Genomic DNA, 26,305 nt, shown 5'->3' with positions numbered 1-26,305 from the left:
TTCTTCTTTTTCCAAGGCTTTAAGGTGAAGCATTAGGCCATTTGCTTGACACCTTTCTAATTTCTTAATATAGGCACTTAAAGCTATAAATTTACCTCTTAGCACTGCCTTCATTGTGTCCCAAAGATTTTGGTATGTTGTCTTCTCATTATCATTTGACTCTATGAATATTTTGATTTCCTTCTTGATTTCTTCATTGACCCATTCATCATTCTTTTAAAATTGTTATTAGCATTTTCCATGATTATAAAAAAAAATCCCATGGTAATTACCTCCTCATCACAATCATTGTACCATTCATCATTTAGTAGTATATTGTTTAGTTTCCATGATTCTGTGTATGCTGTATAGCTTTTCTTGCTATTGATTTGTAGTTTGATTCCATTGTGGTCAGATAGAATGCAAGGAATGATTTCAGTTTTCCTGTATTTGTTAAGATTTGCTTTGTGTCCTAATGTATGGTCTATTTTAGAGAATGTTCCATGTGCTGCTGAAAAGAATGTGTATTCTGTAGCATTTGGATGAAATGTCCTGTATATATATATCTGTTAGGTCCATTTCTTCTATGACCTCATTTAATCCAGATGCCTCTCTGTTTATTTTTTGCCTGGATGACCTGTTAATTGATGAGAGTGGGGTGTTGAAGTTACCTACCACCACTGTATTTGGTGTTATCTGTGACTTTAGTTCTAATAGTGTTTGTTTGATGAAGTTGGGAGTCCCCATGTTAGGTGCTTATATGTTTAGGATTGTAATGTCCTCCTGTTGGAGTGTGCCTTTAATCAATATAAAGTGACCTTATCTTTCTTAACTAATGTTGGACAGAAGTCTGCCTTGTCAGATATTAGGATAGCAACCCTGCTTGTTTTAGGCCCATTTGCTTGAAACACTGTTTTCCAACCTTTCACTCTAAGATAGTGTCCATCCTTTGTAGAGAGGTGAGTTTCTTTTTCTTTTTTTTTTTTTTTTTTTGGTTTTTCGAGGTAGGGTCTCACTCTGGTCCAGGCTGACCTGGAATTAACTCTGTAGTCTCAGGGTGGCCTTGAACTCACAGCGATCCTCCTACCTCTGCCTCCTGAGTGCTGGGATTAAAGGCATGCGCCACCACGCCCGGCTCGAGAGGTGAGTTTCTTGGAGGCAACAAATTGAAGGATGCTGCTTTTTAACCCAGTCTGAAAACCTGTGTCTTTTGATTGGGGCATTGAGGCCATTTATATTAAGAGGTATTATTGAAAGGTGTGCATTTATTTTTGCCATTTTATTTGTACTTCTTCCAGTTTTACTTTTGCTCTCTTGCATTAACTAGTATTTGAATATTGTTTCTTTTTTTCCAGGTTCCTTACATGTGTGATTTTCTTTCTCTTCAGCATAGAGGATTCTTTCAAGTATTTTCTATAGAGCTGGTTTTGTCTTCAAATATTCCTTTAGCCTGCTTTCGTCATGGGCTATCCTTATTTCTCCATCTATTTGAATGGGTCGCTTTGGAGGATAAAGAACCTTGGTTGACAGTTGTTATCTTTCAGAACTTGGAATACATCACTCCAAGCCCTTCTGGCTTTTAAAGTTTGTGTTGAGTCATCTTCTGTGATCCTGATGGGCTTGCCTTTGTAGTTTACTTGATTTTTCTGTCTAACTGCTTTCAGTATTTTTTCTTTGGTGTGTGTGTTTGGTAGTTTGATTATAATATGGCAAGGAGATGTTCTTTCCAGGTTTTATCTGTTTGGTGTTCTAAAGGCTTCCTGTATCTGCATTGGCACCTCTTTCCCAATTTGGGGGAAGTTTTCTTCTATGATTTTTTTTAATTCATTAAACTTCACTTTAAATATAATGTAAAATATCAAAGATATGGGGAAATGGCTCTGGTTAAAGGCACTTGACTGCAAGTCTGCCGACCTGAGTTAGAATCTCCTTGATGCCATGTAAAGTTTGACACAAAGTGGCACACTTCTGTGATCCTGATACATCTATGGCAGTGGGAGGGAGAGTTAGGAAGCTTGTATGTGGCAGTGGCAAAACAATAGAAACTGTCTGAAAAACAAAAAGTTAAGCCAGGTGTGGTGGTGCATGCCTTTAATACCAGAACTTGGAAGCAGAAGTAAGAGGATCATTGAAATTCAAGGCCAACCTGGGACTATAGAGTGAGTTCCTGGCCAGCCTGGACTACAGTGAGACTAGTCCTTGAAAAAGAAAAGAAGATGGAAAGAGAAGAGAGAGAAGAAATACATTTCAAAGTTTGTTCTCTGACCATATACCTGTACCATGGCACTCACATGCCCAAGCACAATACATCCACACTCAGATGTATACACACACACAGAAATTTTTTGTATATGTATATACACATATATATATTTGTAAAAGAGAGACAATTAGCATGCCAGGGCCTCTTACATCTGCAAACTCCAGAAACATGCACCACTTTATGCATCTGGCTTTACGTGGGTATTTACAGGGAATCAAACCTGCACCATCAAGTGCTTTGAAATCAAGAGCCTTTACCCTTTAAGCTGTCTCCCCAGCCAAATACACAATTTTTTAAAAATGTCCTATTATTTAGAAATATACAGACTTCATTGTAAATAGCATCTTTTCTCCCTATGCTGTACTAATATGTAGATAAGAATACATTCTGCAGACAAAAACTTTCAGATGACTATTCTACAAACTTTATAACATTAACGTTTTTATTTTTTTGAATTTTTAATTTTATTTTCTTTTCACAATTTTTATTAACATTTTCCATGATTATAAAAAATTTCCCATGGTAATACCCTCCCCCTCCACACTTTCCTCTTTTTTTTTTCCAGTTTTTTTTTTTTCACACTTTCCTCTTTGAAATTAAATTCTCCATCATATTATCTCCCCATCTCAATCATTGTACTTACATATATACAATACCAACCTAGTAAGTACCCTCCTCTCTTCCTTTCTCTACCCCTTATGTCTCCTTTTTAACTTACTGGCCTCTTCTACTAAGTATTTTCCTTCTCGCGCAGAAGCCCAATCATCTGTAGCTAGGATCCACAGATGAGAGAGAACATGTGGCGCTTGGCTTTCTGGGCCTGGGTTACCTCACTTAGTATAATCCTTTCCAGATCCATCCATTTTTCTGCAAATTTCATAACTTCATTTTTCTTTACGGCTGAGTAGAACTCCATTGTATAAATGTGCCACATATTCATTATCCACTCATCAGTTGAGGAACATCTAGGCTGGTTCCATTTCCCAGCTATTATAAATTGAGCAGCAATAAACATGGTTGAGCACGTACTTCTAAGGAAATAAGATGATTTCTTCGGATATATGCCTCGGAGTGCTATATCTGGGTCATATGGTAGATCAATCTTTAGCTGTTTTAGGAACCTCCACTCTGATTTCCACAATGGCTGGACCAGATTGCATTCCCACCAGCAGTGTAGAAGGGTTCCTCTTTTTCCACATCCCCGCCAACATTTATGATCATTTGTTTTCATGATGGTGGCCAATCTGACAGGAGTGAGATGGAATCTCAATGTAGTTTTAATCTGCATTTCCCTGATGACTAGTGACGTAGAACATTTTTTTAGATGCCTATATGCCATTCATATTACTTCCTTTGAGAACTCTATTTAGCTCCATAGCCTATTTTTTGATTGGCTTGTTTGATTCCTTATTATTTAACTTTTTGAGTTCTTTGTATATCCGAGATATTAATCCTCTATCAGATATATAGCTGGCGAAGATTTTTTCCCATTCTGTAGGTTGTCTCTTTGCTTTTTTCACTGTGTCCTTTGCAGTGCAAAATCTTTGTAATTTCATGAGATCCCAGTGATTAATTTGTGGCTTTATTGCCTGAGCAATTGGGGTTGTATTCAGAAAGTCTTTGCCAAGACCAATATATTGAAGGGTTTCCCCTACGTTTTCTTCTAGCAGTTTCAGAGTTTCAGGTCTGATGTTAAGTTCTTGTATTGACCTCTTGGTTCCATTAAGTTGGTGTCCTATGTCTTTGATTCCTTTGATTTCCTCTTTCAGTCCTATGATTTCTTCTTTGACTTCTTTGAGCATATTTATAATCATTCTTTTCAAATCTTCCTCAGGCATTTTCCTCTAACTCATTCTCACTGGAGGTCATTCCTGATGCACTAATACTTTTTGGTGGATTTATATTGTCTTGAGTTTTGGTGTTTCTTGTGTTATAATGTCTATATTTTTGCATCTTGGATTAATTTAATGCTTGGATTTTGTAGTTAGCTGCTGTACTATGAGATGTGTGAATCAATCTGATGTTATATATCTTCAGGTTAGGAGCTTAAGGTTCTGTGCGGCTCTCAAGGCTCTCCCAGAGTATCTACAAAAGTGACCCTACGGATTGAGTTTCCCTGCTATGAGACTATTCAAGTAGGCTGAGTGGAACAAAATACAGGCAGATTCTAAAGGTTAACTAAACAATATACACTTTCAATGAAAGACAGCACCCAGTATTTATGCAAGATTATGACAACCAGATCCTCTAACTGTCAAGATTTCTGGTATGTTTAGGGTTCCAAGTGAGCTTGTGACCAAATGAGACCCTTCCCTAATGTATGACAGAAGAGGAAACAAAGCCGCTATAAGTCAAGAAACAACAAATAACAAGTCCAAAATATAGCTTATTTAAGAATTGCAAATCTGACCATCCATCAGATTTAACATATAATTCATCCTGATATGGAAGGTGCAATTAGTTAACACATTCAGTTCAGGCGTATGTACCAGGCTTATTTGGCTGGTACTGACCTGGTGTAATCCCAGTTACCTTTTGGGATGATTTTGGTCTCAGTTATGCTGCACTCCTGCTTGGGTCCCTCTTTGGTGCACTGTGGATTCAAGTAGGCTGGCTGGGTCACTGGATCGTTGCTCTGGTTGCCAGTGATGCGTGCAGTGATCTCCCTTTTCTTGGTGTCTGGTGCTTGCTGGCGTTTGCGCTGGCGGTGGGGAAAGGGAGGCTGTGGATGGTGGCTCTAGTTCTCCTGCTGGTCCACATGATCCTCTGCCTTGTGATCTGCTCCTCCGTTGTTCAATGCGGTTCTCCACATTTCTTGAGTTTAGGAAGAGCTCTGGTGTGAGTGGAAAATCCCCTCACCCTCTTTTCCTGCAGCTCAAGCCAAGCCTGGCAGCTGTGGCCCCTGGACCTGGAGCCACAGCTGCTGAAGCTGCTTCTGCCTGCCTATGTGAGCTCTGGGTGCTGTGGATCTCTCCTACTTCTCCTCTGACTTTTTAATTTCTTATACACCTCACTTTTTAGTAGAGGAGTGCATTTTGCTTTTTTTTTTTTTTTTCTTCTTTTTCTCCCCTAGGCTGCTTTGGTGTGGTTCCTATGCTGCCATCTTAACTGGGAGTCTCCCTTTTGTGCTTTCAAAATTGACTGATACCAAATAGGATGGGAGGGTGACCACCTTTCTCTGTATAATATGAGGTTCACAGAACCTAATTTGACTATCTGAAGTCCACCCATTATTTTATCACACTCTTCTCTGTTAAAGAATTTCGTGACTTATTTATTTTCTTGTTTTCTTTCCTACCTGTAGGACCCAACATTGCATGGACCCAAGCCAGCTAAAGTACAGACAAAAAGAACCAAGCCAAGAGGTAAGCTAGCCAGCTGGAAGTGGGACACAACCCACACTTCAGGCAGGGCAGAGGAAGGAGAAAAGGGTCGACAGGTAGCTACGCCTGGCTACATCTCAGCTTTAGGACCTGAGAAACCAGGCAAGGCTAGCTGAGTGTCAGGGAGGGTCAATGCCTCCTCATCTGTATTTTACAGACTCTTAGGTTAAGGACAGGAGGTTTTAAATTTATAACCAAAGGTATGGAGAGATGGCTTAGTGGTTAAGGTGCTTGCCTGCAAAGCCTAAGGACCAATGTTTGACTCTCCAGATCCCATGTAAACCAGTTACACAAAGGTGAGGCAAGCGCAAGGTTGCACGTGCCCACTAGGTGGCACAAGTGTCTGGAGTTCAATTGCAGTGTCTGAGGCCCTGGTGCTCCAGTTCTCTCTTTCTCTGCTTCTCTCTCTCTCTCACTGCATCTAAAATAAAAAAATATATATATAGAAAAACTTATAACCAAGGATGTCTTCTTGGACAAGGCAGGCTCTGAAGAGAGCACCTAGGAGATTAAAAAAAGTCCAGATGTTTGGGACCAGGAAGCTACTGAAGGAACTTGCTAGACTGAGAATAAGCCAAAGACACGGAGCAGACAGAGGCTAAATGTAACAATTATCTGTCCTCATGGAGCTGTCATTCCTTCATGGTTGGGTATTGGGGTCATATAGGTATGACCGATGGACAAGGCAGGACTCTGAAAAGGAAGACAATGGAAAAATGCCTGGGCAGTGAATCCACACCCTATCCTGCACCCATGGTGGGAGAAAAGGGAGGACAGAAGAATTCAGACCTGGACTGTCCAGGTAAGACTCTCGGCCTAAAAGTCCAGGGAGAAATGTGATCTATGTCTGTAGCCCCCCCCCCCCCCCAGTCATTTCTGAGCAATTCTAGCTTTTCATTACTTGGTTTTACTTTTTATGTTTTTAATACTTTCTTAATTCTTTATTTTTCTTTATTTGAGAGAGAGAGAAATAGGCAGGGAGAGATGTGGGGAGGGGAGGAGAGAGAAAGAGAGAGAATGGACATATCAGGGCCTCCAGCTGCTGCTGCTGCAAAAAATCTCCAGGTGTGTATACCACCTTGTGCATCTGGCTTACGTGGGTCCTGGGGAATTGAACCTGGGTCCTTTGGCCTTGCAGGCAAGTGAGTGCCTTAACCACTAAGCCATTTATCCAGCCCCCTTTTAAAAAATATTTTTATTTATTTGTAAGGAGAGAGAGAGAGAGAGAGAAGGAAAGAGAGAGGTAGGGAGAAAGGTAGAGAGCAGAGTGACACAGAATGTGTGTGTGGCAGGGCCTCCAGCCACTGCAAACAAACTCCAGGTGCATGCACCGTTATGTGCATCTGGCTTTCTGTGGACACTGGGGAATTAAACCCACATTGCTAGGCTTTGTAGGCAAGTGCCTTAACTGCTGAGCCATCTCTCCAACTCACTTTGTTTTATTTTTTTATTGGGAATGCTAAGGATTGAACCCAGGGCATTTTTACATGCTAGGCAAGCACTCTGTCACTGAGCTGCACCCCTAACCAGCTTTTCATTAGTTTTTAATGCTTTACTTTTCCTACCTCTGCCTTCCAAGTGCTGGGATTAAAGGCATGCATCACCACACCTGGCTACAAAGCCCATATTGTTTATGCTAAGCAAGGTAATTGGGCTAGAGGGAAGTCTTAAGAGTTTAAGGTGCTTGCCTGCACGGCCAAAGGACCCAGGTTCAATTCCCGAGTACCCATGTGAGCCAGATGCACGAGGTGGCACATGCGTCTGGAGTTTGTTTGCAATGGCTGGAGACCCTGGCACATCCATTCTCTCCTTCACTCTCTCTCTGCCTCTTCCTGTCTGTCAAATAAATCAATAAAATATTAAAGAAGGGCTGGAGAGACGGCTTAGTGGTTAAGCACTTGCTTGTGAAGTCTAAGGACCCCGGTTTGAGGCTCGGTTCCCCTGGTCCCACGTTAGCCAGATGCACAAGGGGGCGCACGTGTCTAGAGTTCGTTTGCAGAGGCTGGAAGCCCTAGTGCGCCCATTCTCTCTCTCTCCCTCTATCTGTCTTTCTCTCTGTGTCTGTCACTCTCAAATAAATAAATAAATAAAATATTAAAGAAAAAGAAAGGTAATCTTTTCCAGATTTTTTCCTTTTATTTCTTTTTAATTTTTAGTTTTGAAAATTTCATACATGTATATAATATATATTGATTGTATTTACCTCTCTCTTATCCCCTGCAAAACCCTTATTCTTCCCAACTTAGATTTTTCTTTTGGTTTTGGAAGTAGGGTCTCACTCTAGCCCAGGCTGATCTGTAATTCACTGTATAGTCCCAGGGTGGCCTTAAACTCACAGCAATTCTCCTAGCTCCGCCTCCTGAGTACTGGGATTAAAGGCTTGCACCATCATGCCCGGCTCTAGATTTATTATTATTATTATTATTATTTTCCTTTACATAGGACTTGTCAAATGTTGGGATAGACTAACTTAATTTCCACCTTGTCCCTTTCCCACTTAGGCCCTAAGAAAAAATTCAAAGCTCCTGAAATGAAGGCCTCAGTCTGCAGTGCCTCTGAAGAAAAGGAAGATAGAATGGTGCCAGAGGACCTGACCCTAGCTGCTCACCATGGGCTCTCTCCCCTCGTAGAGAAAGAAGGGCCTAGCTTTAGAAAGGAGCCACCTAGCCCGGAGGCTTTACATTTCCCCTCTGAATATGAAGCCTCTACTGACCTGGACCTTGAACAGTTTATGGAAGATATTGGAAGAGAAGAGTCAGAGAGGAGACAAGATCCTCAACACAGGGAGGACTCAGAGGACTTCCTGGCAGCCTTCTTTGAGTAGTGTGCCCCTGCCCTCCTGTGCGGTTGGTTTTCTGCAGCAATGGGAGCCTCAGCCTTCCTCCCAGGCAGCTATTAAGAATCCTCATTGTTGATCAGCTCAGGTTTAAGTCAGAGCTGTGCAGTCACATGTTAATAAAGCGGGTTTCTGGAATGCTTGGTTAGGCTTGTATCTAGATGTTTCCTTTTGGTTTCTTTCTCTCTACTGTGTGCTGCCGTATGTGGTGGGAGGTCTGAAGATTGTGGGAACCTGGGAAGAGTGGAGACGTCAGTCCTGGGAGAACTTCCAGAAGAGCAGGTCTGCGGCCAAGTCCTGCTTCAGCTACTGCCAGGCTCTACACGGCCTTGGGAGAGCACCCTAACAATCTGGCTCATTTTTTTTTTTTTGACACATATTAGCTGATTTTACTGGATTTTCTTATTTCCATAAGTTTTAGTCTGTACCAACAAACACCTAAAGCAATACAACATTATACTACACCAGAGGCAAATGGTATATGCATGATGGAATAGATTCCTGGGACACAAAACTATAATTTTAGTCAAAGCACAAGTACACAGATATGAAGCAAGACAGTGAGTTGATAAAAATGAATCCATTTAGATTAGCGAGTAGCAAAATAAAAGTGAAACCAGTGCCATATATTATTATTGTTATTTCAACGTAGGGTCTCACTCTAGCTCAGACTGACCTGGAATTCACCACATAGTATCAGGTTGGCTTCGAACTCACAGTGATCCTCTTACATTTGCCTCTCCAGTGCTGGGATTAAAGGGTGTGCCACCACACCCAGCAGTACTATATGTTCTTTTTTTTAAAAAAAATTTATTTATTTATTTATTTGAGAGCGACAGACACAGAGAGAAAGACAGATAGAGGGAGAGAGAGAGAATGGGCGCGCCAGGGCTTCCAGCCTCTGCAAACGAACTCCAGACGCATGCGCCCCCTTGTGCATCTGGCTAACATGGGACCTGGGGAACTGAGCCTCGAACCGGGGTCCGTAGGCTTCACAGGCAAGCGCTTAACCACTAAGCAATCTCTCCAGCCCTTGTACATTTCTTAAATTTTTCTTTTGATTTTTTTTAGGAAGGGTCATGCTCTAGCCCAGGCTAAATATTATTTATTTATTTATTTATTTATTTATTTATTTATTTGCAAGCAGAGGCAGAGAAAGAGCAAAGAAAGAATGGGAACACCAGGGCCTCCAGCCACTGCCAACGAACTCCAGACTCGTGTGCCCCCTTGTGCATCTGGGTAATGTGGGTCCTGGGGAATTGAGCCGCGAACCAGGGTCCTTAGGCTTCACAGGCAAGCACTTAACCACTAAGCCATCTCTCCAGCCCATTTTTGTGCTAGTTTTTATAATGAAGATTGAAGAATGGAGATTATAGTAAAGATTCCACATGAATCTTGGGTTCTAGCTACCAGTGTTCAGGACTTTGTGTTTATGGTCCAAGACAGTCACTAAAAAATAAAATTAAGAAAAAAGCAATACAGGAGAGGTCTTAGATGTCAGTTACTGGGATAATTTTTGGTCAGATGATGAAGGAGGCATCTGTTTCCTCAGATTCATCGAGGCAAATTTTGTGGTTTGGTTACTTGTTTTGAGCACAGGATGGGAAGTTCTAAAGGGAACAAGTAGTTTCTCTTCAGCTTCCTTTGTGACCTTCAGAGTTGCTGACTTGTGAGCTGGCTGTCTCTGGCCTTGGAGGTTATGGGAAGTAGCAGAAAGGAACATGGATGACCCTAAGAGTGTCACTCAGTCCCACTCACTTGCCCTTTACCACAGAGTATACAGTGTCTTCCTGGGGTGTCCCATGGGCAGGGGTGCTTGGAGGCTGTCCTGTTGAGCTTGACGTGGACAGGGCCAGAGAGGCATAGACAACGCCATCATCCTGGGCAGAAGCAAGAGGAGGTGAGAGAGCAGAGGGGGACTGGCTGTCAAAGCAACATCCGGCAACCCCAGTGTCCCGCTCACACCTCCGCCCTCCACCCCCATCTTACATTCTCCAGCCTCCCCTTAGTCTTCTGTTTTGAAAATATTTTTATTTATTTACTTGAGAGAGGGGGAAAGAAGCAAAGGGAGAGAATGGCCACTCCGGGGCCCCCAGCCACTGCAAACAAACTCCAGAGGCATGTTCCACCTTTGTGTATCTGGTCTGTGTGGGTCCTGGGGAATTGAACCTAGGTCCTTTGGTTTTGCAGGTAAGCGACTTAACTCCTAAGCCATCTCCCCAGCCCTCCCCTTAACTTTCCTCAGACATCTAATCTGAACTGCTTACCTTGGGCTTGTGCTTGGGGTTCTGATCTTGTCCTGGAGGAAAAAAGAACAAGGGATGTTGGAGACGAGCCGTGAAAGGGAAGGGAAGGTAGATGGGCAGGGCTGCCTCCACTGAGCTTATTGGCCAGGTCCCAGCTCGGGTTACCCAGGAAGGGTGAGGTAAGGAATGGAAAAGGAACAAATGCTGAAGGGGTGTTTATGTTCTATGGAAGGACAAGAGTAGAAATGGGAAAGATACAGGTAGAACATACCTTTATGTCCAATATTATCATATTGCCCAGTGTTTCGGGAAAGTTCTCTGCATGGGACAAGAGAATGAGAGACATTAGAGGCTGGGCGGAAAAGATTGAAGAAATGGTGGAGGCTGGTTCTCTTTGAGGGGTATCTGTAATCTCCACCCCCAGCACACTCAGGATGAACATGGTGGTGTTGGCCCTAAGGCAGAGGCAGCCTGGAAAAGGAACTTGAAGCCCCTTGGTAGGGTGGCCCAGCACAGACCCCTCAGCTCTCACTGCAGGTACATTATTCTAGGAGATCTGCTTATATTGGGAAAAGATTCAGAGAAGAGAAATGGGAAAGACCAGCCCTGCTCTCTGCTGGAACTGCCTTGGCCCAAACCAGAATTTTAGATCTCCTGGGTAGGTGCTCAGGGTAGGCTTCTAGGAGGAGAAGGGACCTGGGAGCGGATTGGTGGAAGGACAGCTGGCCAAAGAGGCAAGAGAAGAAAGGAAGGAAGGAGGAGGAGGCCAAGGATGTGGCTGGGGTTGTGGACCATTTTCCTACCATGCACGAAACCCCAGGTTTCACCCCTGGCATAAAACTGGGTGTAGTGGCATGCACATGTAATCCCAGCTCTCAGGAGATGGAGGCAAAAGCATAATAAGTATTTCTCTGGTCACATGGTAACTTCCAGCTGTGGGGGAGCTTTTCCCTTCACTGGGCCTGGGCTGGCTTGGCCCAGGCTCAGGCCCAGGCCTAGGCCCAGCTGGGAGGGTCCCCAGTCCTTTCTCTATAGGCTCTTTATCCTCTCCAGCTCCTCCAAGTGGCAGGAACTCCTTGAATTTTCTTTTCTCTTTTCTTTCATGCTTTTTACCCCAGATCTGTATCTGGTCACGTGGACTCCTGAACTACCCACGTGGCCCACATGGGCTTTTGGGCTCCATGTGGTGTGTACTTCTCCCTGCTTTATCTCCTTTGACCTCCCAGCCTTCTCCTTTCCACACTTCTTGGTAAAATCTGAATGAAATGTGGTATTTAAAAAATAAAAAAAAAAGAGAATAATAAATTCAAGTTCATCTTTGGTTACATAAGTTCGAGGCCAGCCTGGAGTACATGAGACTCCCTCTAAAAAATAAAAAAGGAGAGGAAATGGAGGGAGGAAAGCTTGGATCAGGGAAAGTATGGTCATGAGCAGACAGGGCAGGAGAAAAGGAGAGGCAGGATGAGGACAGGATAAGGAAGGTGGAAGCTGTGGGGATAAAGGGGAGCCAGGGGCTGCGGAGCACTGATGAGGGAGAAGGACAGACTGGAGGGCTGGAAGAAAGAGGAAGAGAGATTGGAAAGCCAGATGCATCCAGGGAAAGGTTCAAGGCTGACAGGAAAACGAATACATGAGAGAAGCTTAGGAGGGAGGGAAAGAGGATCCAGAAGAAATGCTGGAGGAGAATTTTCTGAAAGGGCCGATCTCTGAAACTGCTGGTTTCATATCTAGGGGGTTGAATCCACGGATGTGGGGAGCCTGGCCAACATCGGACAGAGGAGGAAGGTGACCACGTGAGTCTGGGTGAGACAGGTGAGAAAGGTTGCATGGTCTTATTTTTAAGTTAACCAGATAATGTTTTTAAAAGTACATTTTCATTTATTTGACAGCGACAGACAGAGAAAGAGGCAGAGAGAGAGAATGGGCGTGCCAGGGCTTCCAGCCACTGCAAACAAACTCCAGATGCATGTGCCACCTTGAGCATCTGGCTTACATGGGACCTGGGGAATTGAGCCTTGAATTGGGGTCCTTAGGCTTCACTGGCAAGCATTTAACCACTAAGCCATCTCTCCAGCTCCTAACCAGATATTTTAATGATAAATGTAATTCATTTTTTGAGGCAATCACACAGACTGGTCATTATTTTTTAAATAAGAGATAGAGAGAGAGATAGAGATAGATAGCTAGAGAGAGAGAGAGAAAGAGTATTGGTGTGCCACAGCCTCCAGCCACTTTAATCAAATTCCATACTTGTGAGTCACTTTGTGTGCATATGCGACCTTCACACTTGTTTCACCTTGTGCATCTGGCTTACATGGGATTTGGGGAGACAAACATGGGTCCTTAGGCTTTTCAGGCAAGTACCTTAACTGGTAAGCAATCTTTCTCCAGCCCTGCCTGTAATTCTTTTTGTTGTTGTCATTGTAGCCCAGGCTGGCCTTGAACTTCTAGTCATCTTGCCTACCATCCGCTTAGGTGTTGGGATTATGTATGTATGTATGTATGTATGTATGTATGTATGTACGTATGTATGTATGTATGTACGTATGTATGTATGTATGTAGTGCTGGGAATGGAACCCAGGACTTCTTGCATGTTAGAATAGTGCTGTACCAACTAAGCTACATCTAGCCCTGACAAGTGTAATTTCATAGTCATTTTCTGTGGTGAATATACCAATTCACATGCATTTTACTCGAAGTAATAATTTAATTAAGTCCATAAGAAAAGTTATATATTAGCTGAGCATGGTGATACACAGCTATCATCTTAGCCCTTGGGAGGCAGAAGCAGGAGGAAGAGTTTGAGGCCAGATTTGCTACATAGTGAGACCCTATGTTTAAAAAAAAAAGTGTATTTGGGCTGGAGAGATGGCTCAGCTATTAAGGTGCTTGCCTACAAAACTTAATAACCTGAGTTCAATTCCCCAGTACCCACATAAATCCAGATACACAAAGCAGTGCATGCATCTTGACTTGCAGTGGCTAGAGGCCCTGGTGTGTCCATTCTTTCTTTTCTCTCTCTCTCTGTCCCTGCTTGCAAATAAATAAATAAATAATATTTAGCCTGGGCTAGAGCAAGACCCTTCCTCAAAAAATCAAAAGAAAAATTTAAGAAATGTATAAAAGTATCAAAAGTAAATGAAGGGGTGGAGAGATGGCTTAGTGGTTAAGATGCTTGTCTGAAAAGCATAAGAACCCATGTTGGACCTCTCCAGATCCCATTACCCAGACACACAAAGGCGAGGCAAGCGCAAGGTCACACATGTTCACTAGGTGACGGAAGCATTAGGAGTTTGATTGTAGTGGCTGAAGTCCTGCTGCACCAATTCCCTCTCCCTCTCTCTATGTCTCTATTTCACTTTATTTAAAAAGAAAATAAATGGATGGTTGGATGGCTTAGTGGCTAAGGTGCTTGCCTGCAAAGCCAACCGGCCCAGGTTTGATTCTCCAGGACCCATGTAAGCCAGATGCACAAGGTGGTGCATGTGTCTGGAGTTTATTTGCAGTGGCTGGAGGCCCTGGTATTCCCATTCTCTCTCTCTCTCTTTCTCTGCCTCTTTCTCTCTGTCAAATAAATTAATTGAAAAGTATATGAATGTAAAATAATTTTTATCTAGAATTCTTAAGATTTTACTTTTCTTATATAACATCTCTGAATGTAAGGCAAACGTTTGCCCTGCAGAGAGGCAATGGGAGATCTCTGTATGCTGAAAACAGGCAAAGAAAGAAAACCTTCCTGAGGAGATTTTGTCAGTTAGATTGATGTCACCTATAGAAATCATTATTATTATCACTGCTATTCTTATTTGTTTTTTCGAGGTAGGGTCTCACTCTAGCCCAGGTTGACCTGGGAATTCACTATGTTGTCTCAGGGTGGCCTTAAATTCAGGCAATTCTCCCACCTTCGCTTCCCAAGTGTTGGGATTAAAAGTGTGTGCCACCATGCCTGGCTGGATTTTTTTTTTTTTTTTTTTTTTTTTTTGTGCAAGGACAAGGAGCTTTAATTCGGGCTTAAACTTGGTCTCCTGACTTCACCAACGCAGTGGTTCTGTACAAGAGCCCCAAGTAGTGGGAAGGTCGGGTATTTATAGGCATTTGAACATAGAAAAAGGGGATGGGTACATGATTGATTGAATTAAATAATGTACCTGGCTGGAATTATTTTTAATGTATGTCTATGTTTTTAACTTTTGATTTTTTAAATAAATAAATGTTATTTATTTATTTAGAAAGAGGCAGAGAGAGAGGGAAAGAGAGAGAATTGGCGAGCCAATGCCTTTAGGTGCTGCAAATGAACTCCAGATGCATGTGCCACCTTGTACATCTAGCTTATGTGAGTCTAGGGAATGGAACCTGGGTCCTTAGGCTGCAGGCTAACACCTTAACTGCTAAGCCATCTCTCCAGCCCAAACCATATTTTTTAAAAGCAGAATTCAAGTTTATTGTTGAGATTTTAAGATAGACTTAAGTATAGGTTTAATAGAAACACAAGTGTTTAGGAAAAGGAAAGTGCACACGTAATTGAGTAGGATTGGGCTTCACTAAATTAAGTAAATATTTTAAAATATATCAAAGGCTTTTTAGCTAAAACATACATCTATATAACACTCTTCTTAATATATTATATTGAATATACAAAGTAATCGGTTTCATGGTGCCATTTTCATAGTTGTTCTTACGAGAACATTGCAAGGGAGAAGTCTCAACCCAGTGTCCCGAACCCTCCCTGCTGCCTTGGGAGGACAAGTACTCACGCGGCTGGGGTGTCAGGTTTTGCTTGCCGGCCTGAAGGAGAAGAAGCGGGGTGTCAGTGTGACAGCAGTGGTGATCCTGGCTCCTTAGCGGCGCCCTGCGTTCACACAATCCTTAGTGGAACAGGGCAGCCAAACTCGAGCATCATTTCTTAACTCACCTGTTTTTCATAAGCAATGCTCCTGTCTAGCTGGGCATGGTGGCGCACGCCTTTAATCCCAGCACTCGGGAGGCAGAGGTAGGAGGATCAGCATGAGTTCGAGGCCACCCTGATGCTCCATGGAGAATTCCAGATCAGCCTGGGCTAGAGCGAGGCCCTACCTCGAAACACCCCCCCCCGCCCAAAAAAAAGAAAGAAGTACTCCTTTCTGGGGCTGGAGAGATGGCTTAGCAGTTAAGTGCTTGCCTGTGAAGCCTAAGGACCCTGGTTTGAAGCTCGACTCCCCTGGACCCACGTAAGCCAGGTGCAAAAGGTGGCACATGCATCTGGAGTTCGTTTGTAGTGGCTGGAGGCCCTGGTGTGCCCACTCTCTTTCTCTCTGCCTCTTTCTCTGTCTGTCTGTTGCTCTCAAATAAATAAATATAAACAAACAAAAAAATAAAAGAAACGCTCCTTTCTGGGCCTGGGAGGAATCTCTGGGTAGAGCGCTGCCAAGCACGCCCAGAGCCTAGATTCAACCCCCAGTACCTCGTAGACCAGGCATTGTGGTGGACACCTGTAACCCCAGCACCCAGGAAGTAGAAGCAGGAGGTACTGAAATTCAAGTTTGTCCTTAGCCTAGGCCAAGTTTGAGGCCAACCTGGGTTACCTGAGACCTCGCCCATAACCCCGCCACACAAAGTGCTGGAGAGATGGTTCAGTAGTCGCAGGTGGATCTGGCAAAGGGGTACCAGGAATGGGCTCTATTGCCCCTCAGGCTCTGCTCCTAGGCGCAGTGGGCCCAGTTCTGGATAGGAAAGTTTCTGCTGTTAGTCTTTGCTAAATCCAGTGCTGTGACCCCCACCCCGAAAGGACAGGGTTTCTGGCATGAACCGCTATGCCCAACTCATTGCACATCTTCTTGAAAGTAATTTCAAATCAGTTTTGGAGGCTGTTGAGCTATAAACAATGTCTCTAACCTTGTGTTCTTTTTGGACTTAGCGATGTCAATTTCTAAGGGACTACTCCACGCAGACCTACAAAGGCACCTCATGTATAACATGTCCTGGTGGTTTTTAACTCATTGCATTCTGTGTGCAGAACACTCTGTGGTCCTGCTGACACTCTGCTTTGAGAAGGACATCTGTGCTTGACCCCAGAATGCTGAGGACAGTGTTTCTGGTGTCCATTCTCCAGCGGTTAGGAAGCTCTAATATTCATCTGGAGCCTGAAGTTATCCAGGCTGTCTCCTGCTTCTGAGATAGGGAAGTTGCCCTCCACTTGGTTTTGTATAAGCTGTTATTTGCATAAATCCCGCATGAATCCCGTACACAGAGCTGTTCTAATATGAACTCTGTGACCTGCTGCCCCGGGCTCCTGTGCAGAAGAAATCGCCGGGAGTCCCCTGGTTCTGCTGACTCGCCCCAGTCTCAGTTCAACTCCTCGCCACCAGTCACTCAAGACCTGGGAAAGGATTCAGTTGGCAGCAAAAGGTGACGACAACAACAGGGTGGTGCCCAACATGGGGTTTTGAGCTAGACACGGACTGTGGAGGAAAACCGGAGATATATATTGTTCTGAAAAAGTGCACAAGGCTCCCACTCCGGGAGGCCAGGGTAAGTGTGGGTCAAACCCAGAGTAGAAGGGAGGATTACGTGTGCTTATTGCACAGCATGTTAAAAAGCATCAGGAAAAACAAAAAAGAGAATCCTCCACATAGCTGGTTGCTCTTCCCATCAAAATTGCACTTCCAGTAAGGTTTAGAGGTTAAGGTGCTTATCTGTGAAGGCTGAGGACCCAGGTTTAACTCCCCAGGACCCACATAAGCCAGATGCACAAGGCGACATACAAGTCTGGAGTTCAACTGCAGTGGCTAGATGCCCTGGCATGTCAATTCTCTCCCTCATAAATAAACAGGGCTTCCAGATGCATAGGTGACACTTGCATCTGATTGCAATGGCTAGAGGTCCGAGTATGTCAATCCTCTCTCTCTCTTGCTCTCTTTCTCATTAATAAGAAAATCCAAAACAAACAACCAAAACACCTCACCACTCTTCCAGATGCACAAGGTGGCACATGCCTCTGGAGTTTATTAACAGTGGCTGGAGGCCCTAGAATGCCCATTCTTGTTCTATCTGCTCCCCTCCAAATAAAACAAAATAAAAAAAATAAAAGCAATGGGCTTCCTCCTATGCCATATATTACTTGGTGGCTTCGTCAGAGCCTAATTCACCCACATGAGAAACTTGACTTCTCCGGCTCCCTTGCCCCTGCATCAATCTATTCACTAAACATTAATGTTTTTGCCACGGATCTTTCCTGGCTGTGGCCAGTTCCGTCTACACACAGTGGCACTGTGTGACACTGGCCCAGCCTGGTCCCCTCCCGCCTGGCCTCCACATGCTGACATCCACGGTGATCGTGTGCATGGCTTACCACGTCCATTTCTCATCGCCTCCTCCTTCCGATGGTGCTACTTCAAGGTGGTTTCTCCTCCATGGAAGGCAAGGGATTATAACCTAAGGTGACCCCCAACATTTTTCTCTGGTACAGGTTGAGACACAGTCTCATAGAGCCCAGGTAAGCCTTGAACTCATTAAGTAGCCATGGCTGGCCTTGAACTTCAGATTCTCGTGTCTCTACCTCCCAAGTGCTGGGATTACACATGGTGCTGCTTAGTGTGGGTCTCATTCTCTTTATTTCTTTGGGATTTTTTCTCCCAGGTTTCTCTTTCTCTGAGAATACTTTTCTGACTCTGACCTTGATAATTTCTAACACAACTCTTTGGAAATAAACACTGAGCCTGTGAAGCACCCACTCCCCTCCTGAGGCACTTGAGCACCAGATAGTATGCTTTATTTAGTTTTGTTTCTCCATTTTCAAACTGCACCCTGGAAAGTAGGGAGTGCGCCAGTTCTTGCTGAGCTGGGACAATTTCCTTTCCTTCTTTCTGTCCCTTCCTTTCTCCCCCGGGCAGCCCTTCTTTAAAATGCCAAACTGAGAGTTGCTGAGAACAACTGGGAAGAATGGAGAAATGATGTGATTGTGTGGTTCTCAAACTTGATCTCACACAAGCTTCACCTGAGCCTGTTTAGAGTCTTGGGAAGTGTGACAGTGACACCTGTCATCCCAGAACATGGTGGCCAGCAGGCCAACAGAGTGACGCCCTGTTCCAGAAATATCTTGGCGGGGCCGGGGAGGGGCTCAGTGGTCAACAGAATTGCAACACCACCCTGAGAACCAGGGTTTGCCTCCCTGGAACCCTCAGCAAAGCTGATCTCAAGAAACTCATGCACAAGTAACTCCCGCGTGTCTACAGCAATGGAGAGGAGTCAGGAGATTCCCATGGGCCAGTGACTCCAGCATGCTCAGATTCAAAGACTAGGGGAGACCCTGTCTCGAGGTGGGAAGGTAAGGACTGACATCCTAAGGCTGTCCTATGACCTCCACGTATGTGTTGTGGAGTACTTGTGCCAACACACACAAACACACACACACACACACACACACACGCCAAACTGACAGCAAAGAGAAAACTCTCTCCCACATCATTCACAGAACCTGATTGAAAGGATTAGAGGGAGCCTGGCAGGGACCTGTAGCTTTTTGCATTTACGTATGTCTTCGTATTTGTGTGTGAAGGTGTGTGTGAGTGTCTGCACACGTCCATGCAGAGGTTAGGGGACAACTGTGATGTCATCGTCAGGAATGCCTCTACCTCGTTAGTGACAAGGTCTCTCATCTGCCTGGAGAGCACGCATGAGGCTCGATTGGCCAGCGAGCTCCTGGGATCTGCCTGTTTCCATTTCCCAAGCTTTGCTAACATGTTCCCGTGGGTTTTAGGGAATCCAGCTCAGGCCTTGTGCTTGCAAGGCAGCCAGTTTACTGACCGGGCCAGCTCCTCAGGTCGGGAGCTGCAATTAACAAACACCTTCTGATGCCCGGAATTCCGAGAAGACACCCAAGAAAAGTGTGCCAAGAGGGCCAGCGCTGACCACTTACCTTTTTTTCTCTTCCACTTAAGCACGAGCAACAATGCCAAAATCCCTGTCACAAGCACAGCGACGGCCACTGCCACACCAGCTACGGCTCCCGGACTCAGGGGCCAAGGCCCCCCGCCCTCCTGGCCTTCTGTGGTCACCTCGCGGGCTGCCGTGGTGACTGAACAGGTTGGGGTCTGGGTGCTCTGCACGGTAGTTTTCTCATCTGAGAAGAGATGAGAAGTTTCATGGCGCTGACCTGGCGGGGATGAAGACATTCTAAAGAGGCACTCGAGGCCCTCCCTTTGACTATCAGACTATTGAAACGACAGACCCCAGAAGTTGGATTTTCCCTGGGATCGTGAGATGAGAGAAGAAACAGGCTGAACCCAGGTGCCCGCCAAAGGAAGACCCTTTCTCCCAGACAGAAATTTCAGGCAGCTCTGGGAAGTTGTCTGTAACCTCGCAGGAGAAACTAGCGTCCAGTGATGGGCAGACCACACTGTGACCAGGACTCCTTGGTCATGGAAATTTCTCGTCTTCTATTTTTAAAAAATATTTTATTGTTTATTTGAGAAAGAAAGAGAGGCAGAGGAGAGATAGAGTGAATGAGCATGCCAGGGCTTTCAGCACTGCAAATGGGCTCCAGACGCATGCATTACCTTGTGCATTTGGCTTACATGGGTTCTGGAGAATCAGACTTGGGTCATTTGGCTTTGCAGGCAGTCGCCTTAAACACTAAGCCATCTGTCCAGCCCTTCTGGTTTTTTTTGTTGTTGTTTGTTTGTTTTTGTTTTTTTTTTTGTTTTTGGTATTGTAGAGAGAGAGAGAGAGAGAGAGAGAGAGAGAGAGAGAGGGAGAGAGAGAGTGGGCATCTGCAAGAGAATTGGCATTCCAGGGTCTCCAACCTCTGCAATCAAACTCCAGACGCATGCTCCATCTTGTCCTCACGGCAACCCTGCATGCTTGCGTCACCTCACGTGGGATCTGGAGTGTCAAACATGGGTCCTTAGGCTTCTTATCTGCTAAGCACTCTGTCCAGCCCTCTTGTTTTCTATTTAAACCTAAACCTCACGTTGGACGAGGAAGATGGACATAGGGAGCCACTGAACTTCGCTGTTCCTCTTTGCAGTGCGGTACATTGAGTTCTTCTTTCTTTGCTGTTCACTATTTCCTTGTCTGTTTAATTGGCCTGTTGAGGTTGAGTGGCTGAGCCTAGCTTGCTTGGGCTTCCAGGGCCAGACTCTGACCCTAACAATTCTGGTATCAAAGAGATCCTTTCTGAGGTAGTGAGGGGATCAGCGTTCATGTCCTGTCTTAGTGTCTTGCTTAGAAATGTAAGGACTGGGAACAGCTCTCAGAAGCTCATAGAAGGAGGGAGTAAAGAGTGCTGACAGCATAGAATTCAGATGACCCAGTTTAAATGCTGACTCTCCACCCTCACTGAGGTCCCTAGACCTTCACTGGTCCCTAGACCTTCATTTCATCACTTACAGATAAGGATCACTACATCACAGGAATAAAAAATAAGGTTTTTTTTTTTTTTGTTTTTGAGCAAGCTGGCTTTGAACTCTATATAGCTGAGGATGACATTGAACTCCTGACTGTCCTGTGACTGTCCCAAGTGCTGAGGTGACAGATGTGTACCACTATACCAAACGTTATGTGTCACATAAACTATCACTTTAATTTAATGAAAACATACACTTCAGTGGCCCTGAGTACATTCATTTTGCTATGTGACTATTGCTACCATTCAATTCCACAACTTTTTTAAATTTTAAGTTTTTTAAATTTATTTGAGACAGACAGAGAAAGATGCAGAGAGGGAGAGAGAGTAAGAGAGAGAGAGAGAGAGAGAGAGAGAGAGACAGAGGGAGAGAGCGGGAGATAATGGGTGCACCAGGTCATCTAGCCTCTGCAAACACCACCCCCTTGTGAGCATCAGTGACCGTGTACATTTGCCTCACTTTGTGCGTCTGGCTCACGTGGCACCCAGAGAGTCAGACATGGGTCCTTAGGCTTCACAGGCAAGTGCCTTAACCACTCAGCCATTTCTCTATCTCTTCTTTCTTTCTTAATTTATTTTTTTGGTTTCTAGAGATAGGGTCTCATTCTAGCTCAGGATAATCTGGAATTCACTATGTAGTCTCAGGGTAGTCTTAAACTCGTGCCGATCCTCCTACCCCTGCCTCCCAAGTGCTAGGATTAAAGGCATGCGCCACTACGCCTGGCTACTTTTTATTTTACTTTTATGAGAGGGAGAACATGTGCAAAAGAGAGAATTGGTGTGCTTCGGACACCAGCCACTGTGATCAAACTCCAGCCATGTGTGCCACCTTGTGCACATGTGTGACCTTGTGCTTGGGTCACCTTGTGTGTTTGGCTTACAAGGGATCTGGAGAGTTGAACATGGAACCCTAGGCTTTGCAGATAAACACCTTAACTGCTAAACCATCTCTCTAGCCGCATAATTTTTTTTTATTATTAAAAGTATTTTTTTTGTTATCCTCTTACTGGATTTTGAGATGTAATGGAGGTAGGTATGTACATATACATATTCTACCCTCTTTTCCAAATTTGATGATATATATATTTTGGTACAAAATTATTTAAAATTAAAAATTGTGAATTAGGGCTGGAGAGATGGCTTAGCGGTTAAGCGCTTGCCTGTGAAGCCTAAGGACCCCGGTTCGAGGCTCAGTTCCCCAGGTCCCACGTTAGCCAGATGCACAAGGGGGCGCACGCATCTGGAGTTCGTTTGCAGAGGCTGGAAGCCCTGGCGCGCCCATTCTCTCTCCCCCCCTCTATTTGTCTTTCTCTCTATGTGTGTTGCTCTCAAATAAATTAAAAAAAAAATTGTGAATTATCTTGCCTGAATACAAGGTGAATTCTTATCTCAATAAAACAAAGGAAAATAACCAAAAATAAAGTTGTTGAAGAAAAAGCAACGGTTGAGAAATGATAGAGACAGATATGGTCTGATGCCCGGGGACATGCCATAAAGTTACAGTCCCTGAAAGGGCGTGGCACAGGCGGCAGAAAAGATGCATTCACCAAACAGAATGGATTGACGGGCCAGAAACTGATGCTATTCTACAAGAGAGTTAAAAAGCCCGGGCATGAATGACCTCACGGTGCCTGACACTACCTACACAGACCATCATAATAGGAGGAAAAGATCATGACATCAAAATAAAAGAGAGGCTGATTGAAAAACAAAAGCCTGGGCACGAGAGTAGCTCAGCACTGAGCTCTACTGCCTGGCACGCAGAAGGCCCTGGCTTCATCCTCAGCACCAAACACACCAACGCACCTTTGGTCTCAAGGGAGAAGAGAGAAAACACTGAGTAAGTGAAGCTGAGATGATGACTCAGTGCTTGGCACAGAGATCAGGTGGAGGAGGCTGGAGATGGCTCAGCTGGTGACGTGCTCCCTGTGCAAGCATAAAGAGCCGAGTCGGAGTCCTCAGTACCCATGTGGAAGCCGGGCATGAGAGACTGTGCCTCTGACCCCAGTGTTGGGAAGGCAGAGCCAGGAAGAGGCCTGGGCTTGCTGGGCAGCTCGTCTCGCCAAGTCAGCGACCTCCAGCCTCAATGATAAACTCTGTCGGGCGAGGTGGTGCACGCCTTGAATCCCAGCACTTGAGAGGCAGAGGTATTAGGATCACCGTGAGTCTGAGGCTACCCTGAGACTACATAGTGAATTCCAGGTCAGCCTCAGTTACATGCAATCTTGCACCTTAAAAAAATAATGATAAAATAAAATAAAGTGGGGCTGGAGAGATGACTTAACAGTTAGGGTGCTTGCCTGTGAAACCTAAGGATTCATGTTTGACTCTTCAGATCCCATATAAGCCTAACACACAAGGTGATGCAAGCGTGCAAGGTTGCACATGCGCACAGGGTGGCTTACGTGTCTCAAGGTGATTGCAGTGGCTGGAAGCCTTTGTGCTGCAGTTTTCTCTCTCATAAAAAAATTACAAAATAAATAAATAAATAAATAAAGTGAAGAGAGCAACTGAGAAACACACATGGCATCCACATGCACATGCTCACTCACACACGTGTGAATATGCATGTATAGCACACACACACAAGAAAAGAAAAACAAAAACCACAGTACATGTGGTTGAAGCAATGAAAGACAAATCTGCTCTAAGTTGACCTTTATCTCAAGCACCTCACCCATTATCTCAAAGGTCAGGAGGAATTACAACAAAGAGGAAGAGGGGGTGGAGAAGAACCAACATTTCTTATCTTTCTTTTTTTTCTTTTTTTTTTTGATGTAGGGTTTCATTCTAGTCCAGGCTGACCTGGAATTCACTATGGAGTCTCAGGGTGGCCTTGAACTCATGGGGATCCTCCTACCTCTGCCTCCCCAGTGCTGAGATTAAAGGTGTGCACCACCACGCTAGGCCAAGAACCAACATTTCTAAGAAAAGGCTGCAGACGGAAATAGGTAGGAGGCACATGAACACCAGCCTAAGGGCATCTTGCCAGTTCTGGCTGTGACCTCTCCATGTGCTCTGAGCCAACACAGGGTTAAGAGGGAGCAGTGGTTTGCCAGCAGGGGAGGCTTCTGTCAGTGGACCCATTCTTGCCAATGAGGTCCCTTGAATTGCCACACAACTGACAAAAAAAAAAAAAAAAAAAGCAAAGCCACTTGATTTTCCATGTTTTCCCTGTTCTGAGTATTAATTTTCTAGTTTGTTTTAAAGACAACGCATCTCTTCTTGTCTCTGCATGAGGAACACGGCAATACTACTCTGGATGGAAAAACGAGTTCCAGAGCTGGAGGTGGCTTAGTGGTTAAGGCACTTGTCTGTGAAACCTAAGGACCCAGGTTTGATTCCCCAGGACACACGGAAACCAGATGCACAAGGTGGTGCATGTGTCTGGAGTTTGTTTGCAGTGGCTGGAGGCCCTGGCACGCCCATTCTGTTAATAGTGTGCATCCATTCTGACACTAAAATGTAGACAGACAATCACACCAACTCAGTCAGTCAGGTTGTATCTTCTGGCTAAGAGAGAAGACTTTGGGGTGTGGAGATGGCTCAGTGTAAACAGCTTGCTGCATCACCATGCCCAGATAACTTTTTTTTTTTTTTTAACGTTTAGTAATATCTTGAGGAAGTCAAGTCCACAAGGACATTGTGGTGCAAGATGGGAGTGGGCAGGGTGACAGTGCCAGCTGGAGAGAGAAGTGGCATCTGGTAAGAGCTGAGACCTCGGAATTGTGGCAAGGCCGGATCTACCGCAGAGTGAGGGCCTTGGTCATTAAAGAAGCTAAGGTCTGAGGGCGACCCAGGGGAAGATAAAAGGAAAAGTTGGCAGAGGTCTGGGGTGGGGGAAGGGCCAGGGAGAAGATTCTTTCAGATCAGCAACAAGGGGCCCCTGGTGACATTTAGGGGACAAGGAAGCCAGGGCAGCACAGCCTGGCACAGGGAGGCTCACCGTGGGTGATGGTGAGTCTGGTCCCATCGATTGACTGCCACACCTCCTGGCGTGCACTCCGTGTGTTCAGCCGCACTCTGCAAAAGTACGTGCTCTCGTCCTCCTTCCTGAGGTTCAGGATCCTGAGGCTGCCGGACGTCTGACCCTGTGTCCAGTTCAGGACGAGCCTGTTCTTGAACTGCTCATGGATGAAAGACAGGGCGCTGTTGTAGATAAATGGTCCATGGAAGTTCTTCCATCTCCACATTATCGTCATCCGGGGATCGCTGGCTAACTCCCAGGGGTGGTAGAAGGAGAAGGGAATTTCCACAAAGCCACCCTGGCGACCAGACATGTGTTTGGGTTGGTCCATCCCGTACACATTCCTTTGGCTGGATCGGGAATCATTACCTGGGAAGGATGGGGGGAATTTGATGTAACTGCAGGGGACAGAGGGTATCTCCCCAGACATTTATGCACTTCTGTCTAGAACAAGTTGTGTGACAGGAGGCAGGACGGTCCCTCTGGCTGGGTCCCCATCTTCAGGGAGGAGGAGGAGAGAGGTGAGCACAGGGTTGGAGGCACTCTGAGGGACCACGTGCTCTGGCTGTCTCCTCTCCCTGTCCACACGCCCAACCACTGTCCCGAGCCCTTGGTCCCCACGGTGGTGCAGGCAGTGTCCCAGGCTCTGGAGGTCCCAGCACTCACCAGCTTGCAGGGATGCTGGTGGCAGCAGCAGCAGCAGCAGCAGCAGGACCATAGCCACCGCCAGCTCCCTTCTAGGGGACAAGAGAAGCTGAGCCGGGCGGGCAGGAGAGGAGCCCTGGGGAGGAACACTGAGGCTGCTCCTGTGTCCAGAGAAGATCGGGTAAAAAGATCGGAGGCCCAGAGCCCACCTCTCCGGAGGACTGAGGTCAGAGGGAAGTCCCCATGTCCGCCTCCCTGTGGCTACCGCCTTCCTCAGTTATGCTGGCTTCTTCTTTCTACGTTTCAGAGGAGGCTCCTTTGGTCACTCAGCAGAAGGCCTGTCCTTGGGTCCAGCCCCCATCTGCTGGGGAGTGTGGCCTTGACTTTGCCTGGCTGGGTCTCCCCTAGTCCACCTCTACCTTCCATGTCACCCCGTCCTTCCCGGGTCCTGTGCAGCACCCTTTCCTCATCTGTGTCCTCTCGGTCACTCACTCGATTCCTTCCCTCCTCATCTTGCTCAGTGTCTCTGTCCCTGTCACTCAGTTTCCCTTCTCAGTGGTTCTTGAGAGTCTCAGTCTCTCCCGGTCATCAGGGGGGAGGCGG

General features: G+C 45.3%; 2 protein-coding genes across 3 annotated transcripts in view; one reads left to right on the top strand and one right to left on the bottom strand.

Moving 5' to 3' along the window:
* Zcwpw1 (zinc finger CW-type and PWWP domain containing 1) overlaps positions 1–8,599 on the top strand; it is a 65,884-nt gene extending 57,285 nt beyond the window's left edge. For both annotated transcript variants that reach the window (XM_045144439.1, XM_045144438.1), the window contains 3 exons: positions 5,547–5,607; positions 6,293–6,427; positions 8,127–8,599. In XM_045144439.1, coding sequence (XP_045000374.1) covers positions 5,547–5,607; positions 6,293–6,427; positions 8,127–8,449 — 519 coding nt within the window. In that variant the 3' untranslated portion in view covers positions 8,450–8,599. The remainder of the gene's footprint in view (positions 1–5,546; positions 5,608–6,292; positions 6,428–8,126) is intronic.
* Positions 8,600–9,690: 1,091 nt separating this feature from the next.
* LOC123458772 (paired immunoglobulin-like type 2 receptor alpha) lies at positions 9,691–25,979 on the bottom strand. The gene is made up of 7 exons (XM_045144083.1): positions 25,724–25,979; positions 25,037–25,426; positions 19,603–19,806; positions 15,464–15,494; positions 10,979–11,025; positions 10,729–10,760; positions 9,691–10,341 (listed from the first exon to the last, which is right to left on the bottom strand). Exons 1-7 carry the CDS (start codon positions 25,773–25,775, stop codon positions 10,216–10,218), a joined length of 882 nt encoding a protein of 293 aa, XP_045000018.1. The 5' UTR covers positions 25,776–25,979; the 3' UTR covers positions 9,691–10,215.
* Positions 25,980–26,305: the final 326 nt, after the last annotated feature.

The sequence above is a fragment of the Jaculus jaculus genome, chromosome 2 (genome assembly GCF_020740685.1).
Source record: "Jaculus jaculus isolate mJacJac1 chromosome 2, mJacJac1.mat.Y.cur, whole genome shotgun sequence".
NCBI lineage: Eukaryota > Metazoa > Chordata > Mammalia > Rodentia > Dipodidae > Jaculus > Jaculus jaculus.
Note: the sequence above shows the minus strand (reverse complement) of the source record. Positions and strands in the feature narration are given on the sequence as shown.